Source organism: Phycodurus eques, chromosome 2, assembly GCF_024500275.1.
Source record: "Phycodurus eques isolate BA_2022a chromosome 2, UOR_Pequ_1.1, whole genome shotgun sequence".
Taxonomy (NCBI): Eukaryota; Metazoa; Chordata; class Actinopteri; order Syngnathiformes; family Syngnathidae; genus Phycodurus; species Phycodurus eques.
Genome location: NC_084526.1, coordinates 32,891,632 through 32,909,151, shown reverse-complemented (window position 1 = coordinate 32,909,151; position 17,520 = coordinate 32,891,632). Strand labels below are relative to the sequence as shown.

The following is a 17,520-nucleotide window of genomic DNA, read 5'->3' as shown; positions in this document are numbered from 1 at the left end:
GTGAACATTAATTAGGAAAAAAAAAAGGATTTTAGCCAATTGCTGCAATATAACAAAAAGTGAAAATTTAAGGGGATCTGAATACGTACCCCACTGTTTAAGGGTCATTTTCATGTAATTTGACTGATAACAGTAAAGACACGTGTAAAAAAAGCATTTTTTTTTATACCGCCTTGGTTTTGTGTAAATGTCTCCCATGCTGAAACACCCATGCTTTAAGTCCTATTTTCTAAAAGTTGATTTAAAATTCAATCCAAATGTAATCGCAACAAGATTTCTTTCAACTTGTATGGGAAAAATCATAAATGTTCATAACTTAAATATTACTTTAGAACGTCTTTTTCTTCGAAACAATTACAGTATTATTTTTGTGTGAATGATGAAAACTGCCAGTTACTCCAATACTCAGTAAATTGCTATTTAAAATGGAATTCAGAGGGGTATGTCTTTACCGTTATTGAGCAAATGATATGAAAATGACCCATAAGGTCATTTATTTTCAGTTTTAAATCCAAAGAGCAATTTTGTGACGAGAACAACCAGTTGCTCGAGACTGCAAATAAACGTCACCTCCCCCAGGCTCGAGTAATCGATAAGAAGTGACGCGTCCACCTGGCGAGTGACGCATGCGCAGAAGGCCGCCCACCGCAGCGCCATCAGGAGCAGTTGCTGCCTTGCTTATTGACAAGAAGGAACCCACGCTACGATGTCAGGATATGACAGCAACCCATTCGCCGACCCCGTGGACGTGAATCCCTTCCAGGTGAGGTTTTGGTGTGTTGTATGGGAGAACGACTTTTTTTCCCCGTAGTTTGGGCCACGACCGAAACCTGTTTGGTCGGTTGCTGGGTTTGGCCTCAACATTTCCTACCCCGACAAGCGTCACTAAAAGTCAAATTTAAATATGAAATGTTGTCAAAATGTTGGCAGTTTATAAAGAAAAAGACTCTGAATCGAGCTACACGCATCGACTATATCGGTACTATTGCCTGAACAGGTACGAGTCGCAACAGGTGCCTGCTGGTATTCGGCCACTTGTGTGGCTCCACAACGCCATTTATAAACCAGTTTAAAGACTTTTATTTATAAATTAAATCATCTACTGTTTGAGGAATAGTTTTGAATATATATATATATATATATATATATATATAATATCATAGTCGCTTTTGTGTGTCTGTCCTCATTTGTCAGTAATGTTCATTTTGTGTGGCGTACATATTTGCTAAGGAAAGGTGTTTGTTTAACCTCGAAACGTTTGAACAAATGCTTAAAGGCTCAGAGCCTGTCACTTAATAGTTAATATAGCATCTGGAAAACGTGACCTTCCAAAGCACTTCCTGGACTCTCTGGACCTGGGCTGTCGTTGCGCCACATTAAATGCACCCTTGAGCATATGTTCTCCCCCTTCGTATTCATAAGTATGATTACTAATCATATCAATAATTTGTTAACTACTTTTTTTTTTTTTAGGATGCCTCGATCACTCGGGCCACCCGAGGAGTCGTAAATGGTGTTCGGGAATACAACGCATTCTCTACAACTGAATTGGTGAGCCTCTTGTCTATTGATGTGTATCACAGTTATTCCAAATCCAACCTTTAATTCTTTATCAACCACTATTGGGTGGGGGGGAACCTGCATTCCTTGATGTTTCACAGAAAGACCGCAGTGACACGACCATCCCCATCTCAGCAGTTTCATCTCAACCCGCCATACTACAAACCTCTGTGGAGCAGAGTTCACAAGTGAGACACGCATGCAATCCTATGGAAATTAAATAAGCAGGTGTGCAATTATATTAAAGAGATTCTGTACACCTGTGGGCTAGTGTGCTGTGACTTTTAACATCAAGTCTCAAGATGAGGTCGTCACAGCATTGTGTTACATTTGTCATCTAGTTGGAATCCAGCCATTTTCTATAACCCTTGTTATGTGTTAGCTCAAGTGATCCCAGCTGACCTGGGCAAGAGGCAGGGTAGACCCTGGACCGGTTGACCGGTTGCCAGTCAATGGCAGGGCATATACAGTATAGACAAACAAGCATTCACACTCCCATCTAAGGATAATTTAGAGTGGTCAACTAATGTCTCGATAAGACTACAAGATAAATTTGGTCTTTCACGATGGCACTATGTCAGACTGCAGAAATGTTGCCGTATTTCGGCCAGATGGTACCAACGCTACGTGACATTTAATACCATGTCTTTACGATCACTGGACTTGTCAAATCAAATACTGTCTGGGGAGGCGAGACCAGCAAACACTGCGACCAGATATGCCTATTACTATGGCGACGACAACAATGGATTACTCAAATGTGTTTGGGAGAAAAAAGAACAAAAAGAGGGGATGTAAAAACATGTGGTGTCGTCACCGGGTGCTCGGGAGATGACTTTTGGGCTGTCCATTCAAGGAGAGCTTGAGGTATGTTCATGTAATTTTATTACGGCTCACAAGCGGGCAGGATATAACGTTATGTAGCCTGCTAATGCTAGCACTAACGTTTGCATGTAAACATGCTGCCGTTCTGTCGAATCAGGCTCTAAAGCTTCAGTAAACATTGGTTTGCGCGCATGAATACATGTTAAAAACGGTGAGCAAGGTAGGTAGTACGTAATCCTATTGGTCGACGTAAATGTGCGCTGTCGGAGAGATGTCGTTCATATGTCCCACTGCACAGAAGAGTTCCCCCAAAAATCAAACATGCTCGACTTTTCGTTTTGGCATCGTTGGGCTATCGTAGGGCCAAATCGTTGGTTTCCAAAATATGTTGGGCACGATCTGTGAAATCGGCCATGATAGTAAACCAGGCTAACAACTGGGCTAAAATCTTATAGTCTGATATAAGCGTAACCTAACATCCATGTTCTTGGAATGTGTGATGAAGCTGGAATACCAAAAGAAAACCCACACCGGCTCGGGGAAAACGTGCAATTTTTTTTTGTCGTCCTGTTCAGCTGTTAGGTCAAGCAGAAAGGAGGATCTGTATCCCTTTTATGCCGGAACAGTTTTACTATGCCACAGTGATGTTTTTAAGCTGCCACTGTGTTTCTTTGTATTCTGATAGATATTTATTGAACAATGTTTTAAAGGGGAGTGACAGAAAAACAAAGGGGAGTGACAGTGAAAACATAAAATAATATAGGAAGAGAAGATGACAAAATACAGGACATTAACTTGAAGAAAGTAAGTTATTATATGCCTAGTACAGTGACACATTAGATTTGAGTGTTGTATGGGGCAGTCGTGCTACACCCTGTGAAGGAAGGACAGGACGATATAGGATAGGACTGGACAGGAGGGGAAGCATGCAGGACAGAGGTCGTGGGCCTGGCTTTACAACTGAAGTGTGGTGGCAGTGACTCTGTCAATTCTAAACCTCTATAGAAACAGAGTGCAAGCGAGGGGATGCACAGGAAGTTTGCATAGATAGGAGTTATTTATCGCAATGAGTGAGTGAGTGGGCCCAACCAAGTGACTAAGTCCCGGAGGTGAGCTTCAGAAGTGGCCTGTAATTGCTGCGCCTGCAGGGTAGGGGCTGAGGACCCCACCCCGCCCACCCAAGAAGCCGGGTCGGGCCCGGCAGCCCACCCGAGAGCAGGAAAAACGTGCACGCTCAACACGGGAAGGCTCGAGCTGAGATTCAAACCTAGAACGGCTTGACTGTGTGGCAGACATGCTAACCACAAGCCGTATTGCCTCATTTTTCATATATACAGTGTATCTTAAAAAAATGACAATTGACTTACTGTACCTAAAGACCTAATACAGTATGTGGCCTTAGGAGTACTAATGTCATCGCTGTGGTTTTCATTGCAAGGCTTCTTTGAGGAAATGTCTGTGTGACTGTACATAACTCAGGAGCCTCTCTGTTGCCCAGCAGGCATCTGCTGTGGCTGCTGCAGGTCAAGCTAATCTGATCAAGCAGCAAGAGGAGCTGGAGAGGAAAGCAGCAGAGTTGGAGAGAAAGGAGCAGGAACTTCAGAACAGAACAAGCCAGAACACCGGCGGTAAGTCACTGCAGTCTTTTTTTAATGGTCGTTATGTTGTTCAACCGTTCAAGGAAACACATCTTTGCGATTTTTGACCACCAGTCAACGAGAACAACTGGCCTCCCCTGCCCAAGTTCTTTCCTGTGAAGCCATGCTTTTACCAGGACTTTGAGGCAGACATCCCAGAGGAATACCGCCGGCTCTGCAAAAGAATGTACTACTTGTGGATGTGTAAGTCTCCTAAATCCCACCACATGATAATGTATTTCAATCCATAAATTCTGCAGAGCACTTCCACTGTCCTTTTTATTCAATTTTAGCTGTCATTTGGCTATAATCGTGATGCAGAGGATGATCGTCAATCAAAAGCCTCTTTCGCACAGGCCGTTTAAGATGGCATTGTCAAGGCTTTTTCCCAACTCACTGCCCTTTGTGTATGTGGAATTTATGATAATAAATTCAAGCTCTACTGTTGTGCCTCTTAAATGCAAATTCATAGGGAATCCATTATAAAAGCAGCTACAGACTTGCACAATAAAAATTTTGATTAGGGATTTCTCTGAAAATGCTGCCATTACAAAAGTAAATAGGCATACCTTTGCCCCTTTTATTTATCTTATTCAGATTACCAAAATATTGCTGTTAATGATGGTGTAATTCTACCCCACTGCAAACTTCAAATCCAGCATTGACGCATCCAAAGTGGAATGCCCCATAAATCAAAACGTCTTGTTCAAGCAAAATTTTCTGTAAAACGACGACAAAGAAAAACCATCGTCATGCTTGACATTGGCAAATTTCAGGAGACATCAGCTCACTGAACTTGCATTCAAATTAGTTCACAGGTTGGTGTTTTCTGTCTTCGCTTTGCTGCCACCTCCCAAGGGGTACCACTAATGACAAAAAGGAGGTGTGTAATGATTAATGATGTAACAATATCTGTTCTCACGGTTCGATTTTTACCGAGGTATTAATCTCACGGTACGATAACTGCGATATCGTGGGGAAAATTCAGTATTACAGAAAGGTTAATGGTACAGAGGGGCAAAGATGCAAAAGCAGGAAAACCAAAAAACTTCTTTTTTTTTTTTATTTTTTTTTTTTATTTACTTTATTTATTTTTTTCTTGCTGGCCAGGTCCTCAACAGGCTTCAGTAGTTTCTGTGCGTTTACCCACAGGTTTTTGTGCGAAAGACGTCTTCAAATCGTACTGTATATTACCGTGCACTTCTATCCTCGTCCATCCAATGTTTGCATTCGTATACTATAGCTCCAAAACGCTATTATTGCTGCAGCATCATGCTATGCTCACAGTAACAAAACTATCCATGGAGAAATTGTCCGTCCATCCATCCATCCATCCATCCATCCATTTTTCTGAGCCGCTTCTCCTCACGAGGGTCGCTGGAGCCGATCCCAGCTATCATCGGGCAGGAGGCGGGGTACACCCTGAACTGGTTGCCAGCCAATCGCAGGCACATGGAGAAATTGTCTCTCCGCTAATATTACAGTATATACTGTCATTTTTTTAATATAAAATTTTAAACTGGATACTGCCTTCTAACAGTGATTTCTTTGCTTAACTCAAAATTCAATTCATAAACACAGGAACACTCTTAAAGGCATGGGAATGATTAGTTTATTTTCCTCTGCTTAGTGATATTGTAGGGTGATTTATTTTTCTTACTAGCCTCTGCAATGTTTTAATTTGAAATATGGACATTTCATTTGAAGAGAGGGAAGTATGTCAGATTTATTTTTGCGTTGATATTTTTATGGAGTGGCTCTCTCTTATTATTTCATTTTTGGGACTAATTGAATGTTATTGGTATTGGCGAATCATTATTCTCTCTCTGTGACGTTGTTTCGCCCACGACTTTGACGTGAGATAAACACTCACTAGTACACCACTAAACTGTGCTATTATTACAATATGCTTAAATAAATCGGCGGATCATCTCTTCGAGGGGGAAAGGTGGTGGCGGCCCGTGGAGGGCCGGCTAATGAGGCTTCCCAGTGGTGGACTCCACCAGCCGGGATGCGGCTTCGCAAAGCGGAGGTCCACTCGCAGCCGATCGCTCACGTGGGCCAGTTCAACCAATCGGTGTATTTTTTTTTTTTTTTTTTTTAGAGGTAGCCACAGTGTTATATGGGTTACATGGCCAGTCGGGTGCGTTGATCCTCTCAAAGAGGAAGTGGAGCGCTTCCAGCCTGGGTAAGCAGTGTGGCTGCACATAGCCACTCTAAAACAAAATTTTAAGCACAATGGCTCATTGTGTTATACTGAGACAGGACCACGACGATATTGAGGCACTTTTAATTTTGCAATATCGTGAATATTGTTATATCCCTAGTAATGATAAGCATAGAATGAGAAATGGAACTTTCTGCTACAGAGGAAAGCGTCTGACTTTTCAATACAATATGAGCAACATATGTAAATATTATGTACACACAAGTAATTGTACCAAGAACAGTGAAGCCCCACGTTTTGGCATTTGCATATTTTTAAAGTTTTTATTTATTTTACCTGTCCACCGTTATTCTATGAAATTCTTATTTACTATTGTGCTCTGGCAGAAGCAGTGAATGCATTGGCACCTTCTAATGGAATCATCTTGTTTTTATGTTGACTTATTGGTAATGTAGTTTTTTTTTTATTTTATTTTTTTAATTGTCTGATTTTGAGGTCCTGATGCACCTCGTACACTGTAAAAATGAAAGTTTTTCTGTTTCTCTTCCAAGGTAGCAACTAATAGTCCGTGTCGTCTACTTTGCTGTTACAGTTTGCCAAACATTATTTTGTGTAAATGCCAATAAGTGAGTTTCATGTCTTGATACTGTTTGTTTCAAGTGCAAGTACCTATATTTGTTTTCCCATGAGTAATGTCTGGTGAATTTGTGCTCGTTTTTCTGAGCCCCATGGGAAATTGGTTGTTGAATAATTTAACTACTGCATTTAGTTTTTTTTTTTTTTATGTAACCTGGGTTCCCGATTGTATTTACTGTTGTCACCCCTGGGGTGCCAATATTTTTTAGCATGACTGAATTGTCTGTTATACAGTGGCTGAAATAAGTTTTTAACATGTCACCATTTATCTCACTAAATATACTTTCAAGGATGTTAGTGACCTGAAAATGTCACCAAATGTTGGGGAACAACCCAAGTAATCCAGACGTACAACAAATAAGATCAGAAATTAAGTTGTGTGTGTAAAAATGTGAAATGACACAGGGAAAAAGTATTGAACACATGAAGAGAGGGATGTGCAAAAGCAGGGAAAGCCAAGACCACACCTAAAATATATCAATAATCAAACTGCAATCCACCCCCTGTCAGTGAAAATGAGTATCAGCTGGTTCGGTCCTCATTGATGGCCTACAAAAAGGTCTCATTATGAAGGTGTGAGTCCAGACACATCTTATGATGGGTAAGAGCAGAGAGCTCTCTCAAGACCATCACAAACTAATTGTTGCAAAACATAACAATGGCATTGGTTACAGGCGCATATCTAAGCTTCTGAACGTTCTATTGAGCACAGTTAGGGCCATAATACGCAAGTGGAAAGCCAATCATACCGCCATGAATTGCCTCGATCAGGTGCTCTTTGCCCGATTTCTGACAGAGGAGTGCAAAAAATAATCCGAAGTTGTCCAAGGACCACCTGTGGAGATCTTAAAAAATAAATAAATAAATAAATAAATAAAAAAGACCTGGAAATAGCAGGTACTGTTGTCACAAAGGCGGCACGGTTATCGACTGGTATGCACATCTGCCTCACAGTTCTGAGGACTCTGGTTCAAATCCCAGCCCCGCCTGTGTGGAGTTTGCATGTTTTGCCTGTGTGGGTTTTCTCTAGGCACTCCGGTTTCCTCCCACATCCCAAAAACATGCGTGGTAGGTTAATTGAAGACTCTAAATTTCCCATAAGTATGAATGGTTGTTTGTTTATATGTCCCCTGCAATTGACTGGCGACCAGTAAGGGGTGTATCCCGCTTCTTGCCCGAAGATGTCTGGGATAGGCTCCAGCACGCCTGTGACCCTAGTGAGGATAAGCAGTAAAGAAAATTGATGGATGGATGTCACCAGGAAAACGGTGAGCCATGACCAGTTGCTGGGAAAAAAAAAAAAAAAAAAGCATGTCAGAGCTTGTTCAAAGTTTGGTGAACAACATTTGGACAAGCCAGTTAAAAATTGGGAGATAATAGTCTGGTCGGAGGAGAGCAAAATTGAACTCTTTGGATGCAATATTGCACACCACATTTGGAAGGGAAATGGCACTGCACATTACCCTAAAAACACCATACCAACAATGATGTTCGGAGGTGGGAGCATGATGGTGTGGGGCTGCTTTTCTGCAAATGGTACTGGTAAAGTTAACGTTGAAGGAAGGATGAATGGGCAAATGTACCGAGACATTCCTGACAAAAGTCTGCTGCTATCTCCGAGGGTGATGATGATAAATGAAACAAGGGTGGATATTTCATCAGGATAATGATCCAAAACATACTGCCAAGGAAACGATCAATTGGTTTCAAAGAGAAAAATAAAGCTGCTAGAATGACCTAGCCAATCCCATGATTTAAATCCAATTGAAAATCTATGGAAATAACTGAAACTCGAGGTCCATGGAGCCTTCAAGATTTGAAGATTTGCATGAGACTAGTTTCTCCATACAGGAGGCGTCTTGAAGCTGTCATTGCAAACAAAGGCTTTTGTACAAAGTATCAAATAAATACCAGTTGGTGTGTTCGATACTTTTTCCCTGTGTCATTTCACATTATTACACACACTTTCTGATCTTATTTTTTCTACTTTCTTTGTATGTATGGGTTACTTGGGTTGTTCACATCATCTGGTGAAATTGTCATGTCAGTAGCACATTTATATTTAATGAGAAAAAGTGTGACCTGTTAAATACTTACTACAGCCCCTGTACATATTTGTCTTAAAAAAAAAAAATCCTTCTCTCACTTTTCTGGCATTTAGCAAATGGAAATAATTTTGGTAATCCCGTTTGACCTAAAACGGGAAGTTTAGTCTTTCATGTCAGACCGTCAAGAAAAAAAGCATAGTCTTTTTATAGTCATGCTTAAAAATATAGGCACCCCAGGGGTGCCTATATTTTTAAGCATGACTGTATGCTAGATGCAGTGTTGTTGCTTTATGGTTCTGTTTTTACTCCAGTGCCACCGTTTTGTGGGATCTGTACACAATTACAAAAGCCAATATTTCACACATTTTATTTGCTATTTGTATATTTCACAGATTTGTATTCGCTATTTGCAGCAGGTCCTTATCCCCCGGGAATAGCGGGGGTTAAGTAGATTCCTTGGTTGGCAAACATAGTTGCTTAAATAGTACATGCTGGCGAAACCACATAGTTCAACTAGTCTTCTCGTTCTGTCTGCCAATTTACTTACTTTCATTCATTCCTGTAGTACCACTGAAATTGCAAAACGTGACTATATTACTTATAGTATAGTACACAGTGGGTGTCCTGGATGATCTTTAAGAATATTACACAGGGCAAATTACTTTCGATTGTGGAGGCTCCACTCTCAATACAGTGTAAATCTGTCAATCAAAACAAAATGTTTATTTATTGAATTCATCTTCGACCACTTTAGATTGTACAGGTATAGCTCATCATGTGGTGAGTGACTGCATATTGAAATGAATATATTATAAGGTGAATGTATTGATTATATTGTAAAACTGTCATGGTTCTTCTGTCCCACCCTTTGTATTTGTGTTCTTCTGTCCCACCCTTTGTATTTGTGTTTGTTTTAGATCCTAGCATTTCACTGATCATGTATTCATGTACTGTACGTCATTAATTGTCTTGTGTGTGTGTGTGTGTGTGTGTGTGTGTGTGCGCGCAGTCCACAGTGCCACACTGTTCCTCAATGTGCTGGCCTGCCTGGCCTACTTCACAGTGGACTCTCAATATGGCGTAGACTTTGGTCTGTCCATCCTTTGGTTCATGCTCTTCACTCCTGTCTCGTTCGTCTGCTGGTACAGGCCTGTATACAAGGCCTTCAGGTACATTGTGATATGCTGCTGGCTTTGTGCTCGTGAACCAAAACATTTTGTTAAATTCATGGTAATCTATCAAAGCTATAATAGCTGTAAATACCATTGATGACTTGTTTCCTTCCTTATGTTGTCCATCTTTTCTTTCTAGGTCTGATAGTTCCTTCAGCTTCTTTTTCTTCTTCTTTGTCTTTTTCTTCCAAGTGGCCGTGTACATCATCCAGACAGTGGGGATCCCCAAGTGGGGCAACAGGTGAGTGAGAACACTTGCGTGTCGAGTGCATGGGTGTGTGGCGTACACGCAGCAGAATGCGGCCACTACTTTAATGGGGTTTGTGCGTTTTCTTGTCTGTATGTGGTTTTGTGGTCTCTATCTTCTCTTTTGAGTCTCTGACAGATCGCTGTTGTCCGAACTTTTAAGGGGTTCTCTATGTTGTGGTTCTTTTCTCTCTGCATTTCCGCTTGAATATATCCATTAACCTTTTTTCCCCATTATTCATTGGTGAAAGTTTAGCTGAAATACTTATTTTGTATACTCTTACACAATGCTCCCTGCTTGTAGATCATAATGTGTCTGTATTTCTGTTTTGTTGACAGTGGCTGGATTGCATCCATCAGCATGATCAACACAAACTTGGCTGTAGCCGTGGTCATGATGGTGGTGGCTGGCTTTTTCACTGTCAACGCCATCCTGGCCGTCTTCCTGCTGAAAATGGTATTTCCAGCTAAGCTTTCTAAAACTTTATAAAGGAGATGAGTCATCTTTTTTTTTTTTTTTTGCAAACAGCACACGTATGTGCCACCACTAGTCTAAACCGCGTTCATGGAGAATTAAACGGATGAATTCATAAATTTTCAGCCATCTCAGGGGCCTGCCATGTTGGCCAATATCGACCTCTGCTGTCAACCAAAATTAACATCACATCTGCTCTCCCTCTTCTGTTGCGAACATCACATGAAAACCCGGAAAACATGTCGCAGACTCCTTTTGCGGGTTGATGACTTGATGATTTGAAACCAAACTTTTTGCAGTACACATAGGCAGTCCACGACCTGTTTTCCAGGTTTGGTCACGTAACGTTTCCAACACAAGTAGGAAAGCAGTTGTGATGTTCATTTCAGTCGACAACAGAGGGCGATATTGGCAAACATGGCGGGGCCCTAAGATGGATGAAAATTAATTTGATTGATATTCCACGAACACAATATTTGTCAGAATAATGTGTTTAGACAGGTGGGAAATGCAGCCCTATTGGGGGCACAAGCCAGTGCAAATTGTAGGCTGGTCCCAAGCCCGGATAAATGCACAGTGTTTCGTCAGGAAGGGCATCCGGGTTAAATCTTTGCCAAACAAATATGAGCGTTCATCTAAAGAATTCCATACCGGATCGGTCGTGGCCCGGGTTAACAACGTCCTCCCCCGGCACCATTAACCTGCAGGGCGCCGGTGGAAATTCAGCTACTGTGGGTCAAAGACGAAGGAGAGTTGGAAAGCGGGTTCTTAGGCAGAAAGAGAAGAGGAAAGTACAGAGCCTAGAATTGAATGTTGGGACTATGACAGGAAAATCTTGGGATTTGGTTGACATGATGATTAGGAGAAAGGTTGATGTGTGTTCAGGAGACCAAGTGGAAAGGCAGTTAGGCTAGAAGTTTAGGGGCAGGGTTTAAATTAATTTACCTTGGTGTAGATGGGAAGAGAAATGGTGTAGGGGTTATTTTATAGGAAGAGTTGGCTAAGAATGTCTTGGAGATGAAAAGAGTATCAGATCGAGTGATGAGGTTGAAACTTGAAATTGAGGGTGTTATGTATAATGTGATTAGCGGCTATGCCTCACAGGTAGGATGTGACCTAGAGGTGAAAGAGAAATTCTGGAGGGAGCTAGACGAAGTAGTTCTGAGCATCCCAGACAGAGAGAGTGAGTCGTAATTGGTGCAGATTGTAATGGACATGTTGGTGAAGGTAATAGGGTTGATGAAGAAGTGATGGGTAAGTACGGCATCCAGGAAAGGAACTTGGAGGGACAGATGGTGGCAGACTTTGCAAAAAGGATGGAAATGGCTGTAGTGAACACCTTTTTCCAGAAGAGGCAGGAACATAGGGTGATCTACAAGAGCGGAGGTAGAAGCACACAGGTGGATTACATCTTGTGCAGACGACCTAATCTGAAGGAGGTTACTGACTGTAAGGTAGTGGTAGGCGAGAGTGTGGCTAGAGGGCATAGGATGGTGGGGAGGAAGATTAAGAAGACAAATGCAGAGCAGAGAACCATGTGGTGGAAGCTGAGAAAGGAAGAGTGTTGTACGGCTTTTCGGGAAGAGGTCAGGCAGGCTCTCAGTGGACAGGAAGAGCTTCCAGAACACTGGACCACTACAGCCAAGGTGATCAATGAGACAGGCAGGAGAGTTCTTGGTGTATCTTCTGGCAGGAAAGGAGAGTACAGGAAGTACAGTCAATCATACAAGGAAAGAGGTTAGCTAAGAAGTGGGACACTGAGAGGAACCGAGGAGAGGAGAAAGGAATACATTGAGATGCGACGTAGGGCAAAGGTATAGGTGGCAAAGGCCAAACGACACATATGATGACATGTATGCCAGGTTGGACACTAAAGAAGGAGAAAAGCATCTATACAGGTTGGCCAGACAGAGGAATAGAGATGGGAAGGATGTGCAGCAGGTTAGGGTGATTAAGGATGGAGAAATGTGTTGACTGGTGCCCGTAGTGTGCTGGACAGATGGAAAGAATACTTTGATGAATGAGGAAAATGAGACAGAAGGAAGAGTAGAACAGGCAAGTGTGGTGGACCAGCAAGTGGCAATGATTAGTCAGGAGGAAGTTAGAAGGGCATTAAAGAGGATGAAAAATGGAAAAGCAGTTGATCCTCATGACATTCCTGTGGAGGTATGGAAGCATCTAGGAGAGGTGGCTGTGGAGTTTTTGACCAGCTTGTTCAATAGAATTCTAGCGCGTGAGAAGATGCCTGAGCAATGGAGGAAAAGTGTGCTGGTGCCTATTTTTAAGAACAAGGGTGATGTGCAGAGCTGTGGGAACTATAGAGGAATAAAGTTGATGAGCCACACAATGAAGTTATGGGAAAGAGTAGTGGAGGCTAGACTCAGGACAGAAGTGAGTATTTGCGACCAACAGTATAGTTTCATGCCAAGAAAGAGTACCACAGATGCATTATTTGCCTTGAGGATGTTGATTGAAAAGTACAGAGAAGGTCAGTAGGATCGACATTCTGTCTTTGTGGATTTAGAGAAAGCCTATGACAGAGTACCCAGAGAGGAACTGTGGTACTGCATGCGGAAGTCTGGAGTGGCAGAGAAGTATGTTCAAATAGGACATGTTGGAGGGCAGCAGAACAGCGGTGAGGTGTGCTGTAGGTATGACAGAGGAATTTAAGGTGGAGGTGGGACTGCATCAGGGATCAGCCCTGAGACCCTTCCTGTTTGCAATGGTGATGGATAGGCTGACAGATGAGGTTAGACTGGAATCCCCGTGGACCATGTTTGCAGATGACATTGTGATCTGTCGTGAAAGCAGGGAGCAGATGGAGGAACATTTAGAAAGATGGAGGCATGCACTTGAAAGAAGAGGAATGAAGGTGAGCCGAAATAAGACAGAATATACGTGCATGAATGAGAGGGGTGGGGGGGATGAATGAGGCTACAAGGAGAAGAGATAGCAAGGGTGGAGGACTTTAAATACAGTCCAGGGCAATGGTGAGTGTGGTAAGGAAGTGAAGAAACGGGTCCAAGCAGTTGGAACGGGTGGAGGAAGGTGTCAAGTGTGTTATGTGATAGAAGAGTCTCTGCTCAGATTAAGGGCAAAGTTTATATCGATGTCAATTACTTTATTTCTCTGGATCGTGTCATTTTGTTGCAGCTTTTAAAGATCTTTTGTTCGACTTGATTTTGTCGGGACAGCTTGTGTTTCAGTGATTTCTTGATTGAACAGGTAATGAGGTAATCAGGCTTGGGTGTGATCAGTGAAAATTGGCCAAAAAATGTGATTGGCCACAATTAATTCATGATTTAACAAGGGGGGTGCTTACTTTTTCCACACATGACCAGGTAACTGAATCGTTTTTTTCGATAATTTTTTTTCCCCGTAGTAAATGAAATCACCTTTTAAAAAAACAGCATTTTATGTTAACTTGGGTTGTATGTGCCTGATATTTACATTTGTTTGATGATCTTAAACATTTAAGTGGGGAAACTATGCAAAAATATAAGAATTTGAAAAGGGGACCCATACTTAACCCTTTATATGACAGGGGTGAGGCCAGCCATGATGTAAGAATTAGAGATAACAGGAAGTTGAGGTGGCGGAAATGAAGATGTCGAGGTTTGCTCGAACAGTGACCAGGTTGGATAAAATTAGAAATGAGCTCATCAGAGGGACGGCCAAGGTTCGATGTTTGGGAGACAAAGTTAGAGAGAGCAGACTTCGATGGTTCGGACACATCCAGAGGAGAGATAGTGAGTATATCTGTGGAAGGATGGTGAGGATGGAGTTGCCAGGTAAGAGAGCTTAGAGGAAGACCAAAGAAAAGGTTGATGGATGTTGTGTTGGAAGACATGAGGACAGTTGGTGTTCAAGAGGAAGATGCAAGAGATAGGCTTACATGAAAAAGGATGACACGCTGTGGCGACCGCTAATGGGACAAGCTGAAAGGAAAAGAAGTGTTTCGACAGGTATGTTTTCTTATGAATATAGGTTAAGTTCCCCTTGAAGTAAGACAATAGTTGTACATCTTGGGGGGGGGGAGCATAGTAGCGGTTCATCATAAAATTGCTGTTAAACAGTTGCAAAAAATTTACTTCTGACTCTATCATCCATAAAGGTCCACTCCAAGTACAGACGTACAGGAGCCAGCTTCACCAAAGCTCAGCAGGAGTTCTCCAGCAGTGTCCTGACCGACAGAACCTTCCAGTCTGCTGCTACGACAGCTGCTCAGGGAGCTTTTGGCAGGAACTAACGCATTACACCATGCTCTTTATTCATTTTCTATTACACTAGTCGTATCTGTGGTGCACATATTGCAAAAACTGGCGGGGGGGAAACAAAACAAGTAACCTGACCAAAATAATGGTTGCGGTATGTGTTAAACGTGCAATATCCAGGGAGCATGGTCGTACACTGTATTTAATAATGTAGAAGTCAAGCTGTAGGTCTTGTTTGGTGTATGACTTGCACGTGGTTTGAAATGCACTCTGGAGTAAGTTCCCTCGTGCAACATGAGGCTGTTATCAGAGTTAGTGTGGAGACTCGCTAACATAGCTGTATTGGACAAGAAGGCAGGGCAAATTCCATTACATCCACCACAAATAAAGCAATTTGATGTTCACTAATGCCATAGTGCTGTTAGTGCGCTACTTTTGAGAGTCCAGTCAAATTATTTTGAGATTTAGATCTTGTCAATAGCGAAGCATTGGATGTTTTTTTTCTATGTCACATTTTTGTAAAGACGGAACACAGAAATGTGAAATTGTTAATTCTGGCCATGAGCCACGGACCCCTGATATAAAACTGGTTAGCAACTGAAAATGCTGTGGTCATAATATGTGAAAACAGATGGCTGAGGTCAATTAGTTTCATAGTCTCTGCATGCACAGCCTCGCAAATACTGTATCTCGAGATGAAGGTTACCCTTTACTGCGACCCTCTTTTGGATGTTTTCTTGTGTATACTTCTGATAAGTAATGAAGGGTCGGGCATGAAGGAGTTTCTTTGCTTACTGGCTCAAATGAAGGTAGAAAAGTAACTGTTCACAAGCTAATGTTACGTTATATCTTAAGCAAGTGATTGCATTTTATACATATTGATTTTTAAAGAATTCCACACGTTCAGAGCCTCAAAGGACATGGGGCAGTTTGATTTACTCACTGTTGCTGAGAGAATGTAGACCAACCAAGAAATTAAATTAATGAGCAAAAGAACACTTTTATGAAGAACATGTATGTCTATTTTGTAGACACTGGTAGTTGTATTAAAGACGGCACCTATGTGAAACTCAAAAGACAATGATAGTCAATTCAGTCTGATAGTTATTTGCTTCTCTTTTTTTTTTTTTTTTTTTAAACTGTAGTTATAGCATGTTTCTGCTAAATTCACAATTTTATGGATATTTCCATTCCTAAGTCTGTCTGCATCACTGGTTTGGCCTGACATTCTGCTACTTCCTGTTGTTTTTTTTTTTTTTGTTGTTTGTTTTTTTAAGTCACCTTTACAAATGTAGACTCTTTAGTGTTGCAGTTATGAAATCTTTGAAATGTTCAAATAGTTCCAATCCATCTTGAAGACGAAGAAATTTGAAGGATGCCCAAAAATGTTTAACCTTTTCCTTCAAAGGTTAGACAAGTGCGAATTTTTGTAGGTTAAAAAAATATTTTTTTTTTTTAAGTGTAAAATATATATTTACCAGTAAGGGCCACAAAATGCATATTAACTTAGTCCTCGTGTCTCTTTTAAGGCACTGTAAATGCAAATGTCAGTTTTTATTTGGTTTGTGCAAAATGTAACCTCATTTCTGTGGTGATTTTTATTTTATTTTTTTATTTTTTTTAATGGTTTGTGGTTATCTCTTCTTTCTAACACTCTTTTGTCATATTCAAGAAATGATTTGTTCTGTTATAGTGGTGAACAATTTTAATATATATTTATTTTTAGGGCTTCTGATGGGACAGTTGATTCAATAAATTCCTCCTGAATATTCTTGTATACAGTGCTGTCCACAATGATGTCATCCATCCAGCCATTTTCCATACCGCTTATCTGCACAAGGGTCGCGGGCGTGCTGGAGCCTATCCCAGCTATCTTCGGGCGGGAGGGGTGGTACACCCTGAACTGGTTGCCAGCCAATCACAGGGCACAATATAAGCACTCACATCACACCCATGGACAATTTCAACCAACTTACCATGCATGCTTTTGGGATGTGGGAGGAAACCCACGCAGACACAGGGAGAACATGCAAACTCCACACAGGCAGGGCCGGGGATTGAACCCGGGTCCTCAGAACTGTGAGGCAGATGTGCTAACCAGTCGTCCACCGTGCCGACTGATGTCATCCATTTAGTTAAAAACTGCTTTTCATGCGGGGTTGTTGTTTTGAAAGCACGTACAGGTGTCCGGCAGGGAAACAAATGAAGAGGAATGGAATTGATGTATAAAACTAACATATTGTAACTACTAATTTCTGGGGGAAAACAAATAATTTTGATACAGCAGCACCTCTACATAGACATTAACAGTATGCGTTCTCCCCCCCTGGAGCAAACCAGCCCCCTATAGCGTGTGCTGGAAATACCAAAAATTGACATTGGACTTATTTTGGGGAATTTCTAATGACATGCAAGGGACAGCATGTGAAACCCAGGACTTTTGTGAATACTGTTATAATAAATGTCAATTTTTAAAGGTGGTGGGATTCAATTGTCTTGAGCAACCAGCAAAAATGAGCTAGAAACGCATCTTTCTCCGC

General features: G+C 41.5%; 1 protein-coding gene across 3 annotated transcripts; it reads left to right on the top strand.

Annotated features, from left to right (window-relative positions):
* The first annotated feature begins 642 nt into the window (after nucleotides 1-642).
* scamp2l (secretory carrier membrane protein 2, like) lies at nucleotides 643-16,846 on the top strand. Of its 3 annotated transcripts, none has more exons than XM_061670371.1 (9): nucleotides 643-763; nucleotides 1,474-1,551; nucleotides 1,662-1,748; nucleotides 3,884-4,013; nucleotides 4,098-4,226; nucleotides 9,883-10,042; nucleotides 10,238-10,286; nucleotides 10,631-10,748; nucleotides 14,881-16,846. In XM_061670371.1, the coding sequence occupies exons 1-9, from the start codon at nucleotides 707-709 to the stop codon at nucleotides 15,054-15,056; spliced, it is 984 nt and encodes a 327-aa protein (XP_061526355.1). In that variant the 5' UTR covers nucleotides 643-706; the 3' UTR covers nucleotides 15,057-16,846. The 3 variants fall into 3 exon arrangements, with proteins under 3 accessions (XP_061526355.1, XP_061526354.1, XP_061526356.1); XM_061670370.1 differs by having other exon boundaries at nucleotides 10,185-10,286; nucleotides 14,881-16,845; XM_061670372.1 differs by having other exon boundaries at nucleotides 692-763; nucleotides 3,887-4,013; nucleotides 10,185-10,286.
* Nucleotides 16,847-17,520: the final 674 nt, after the last annotated feature.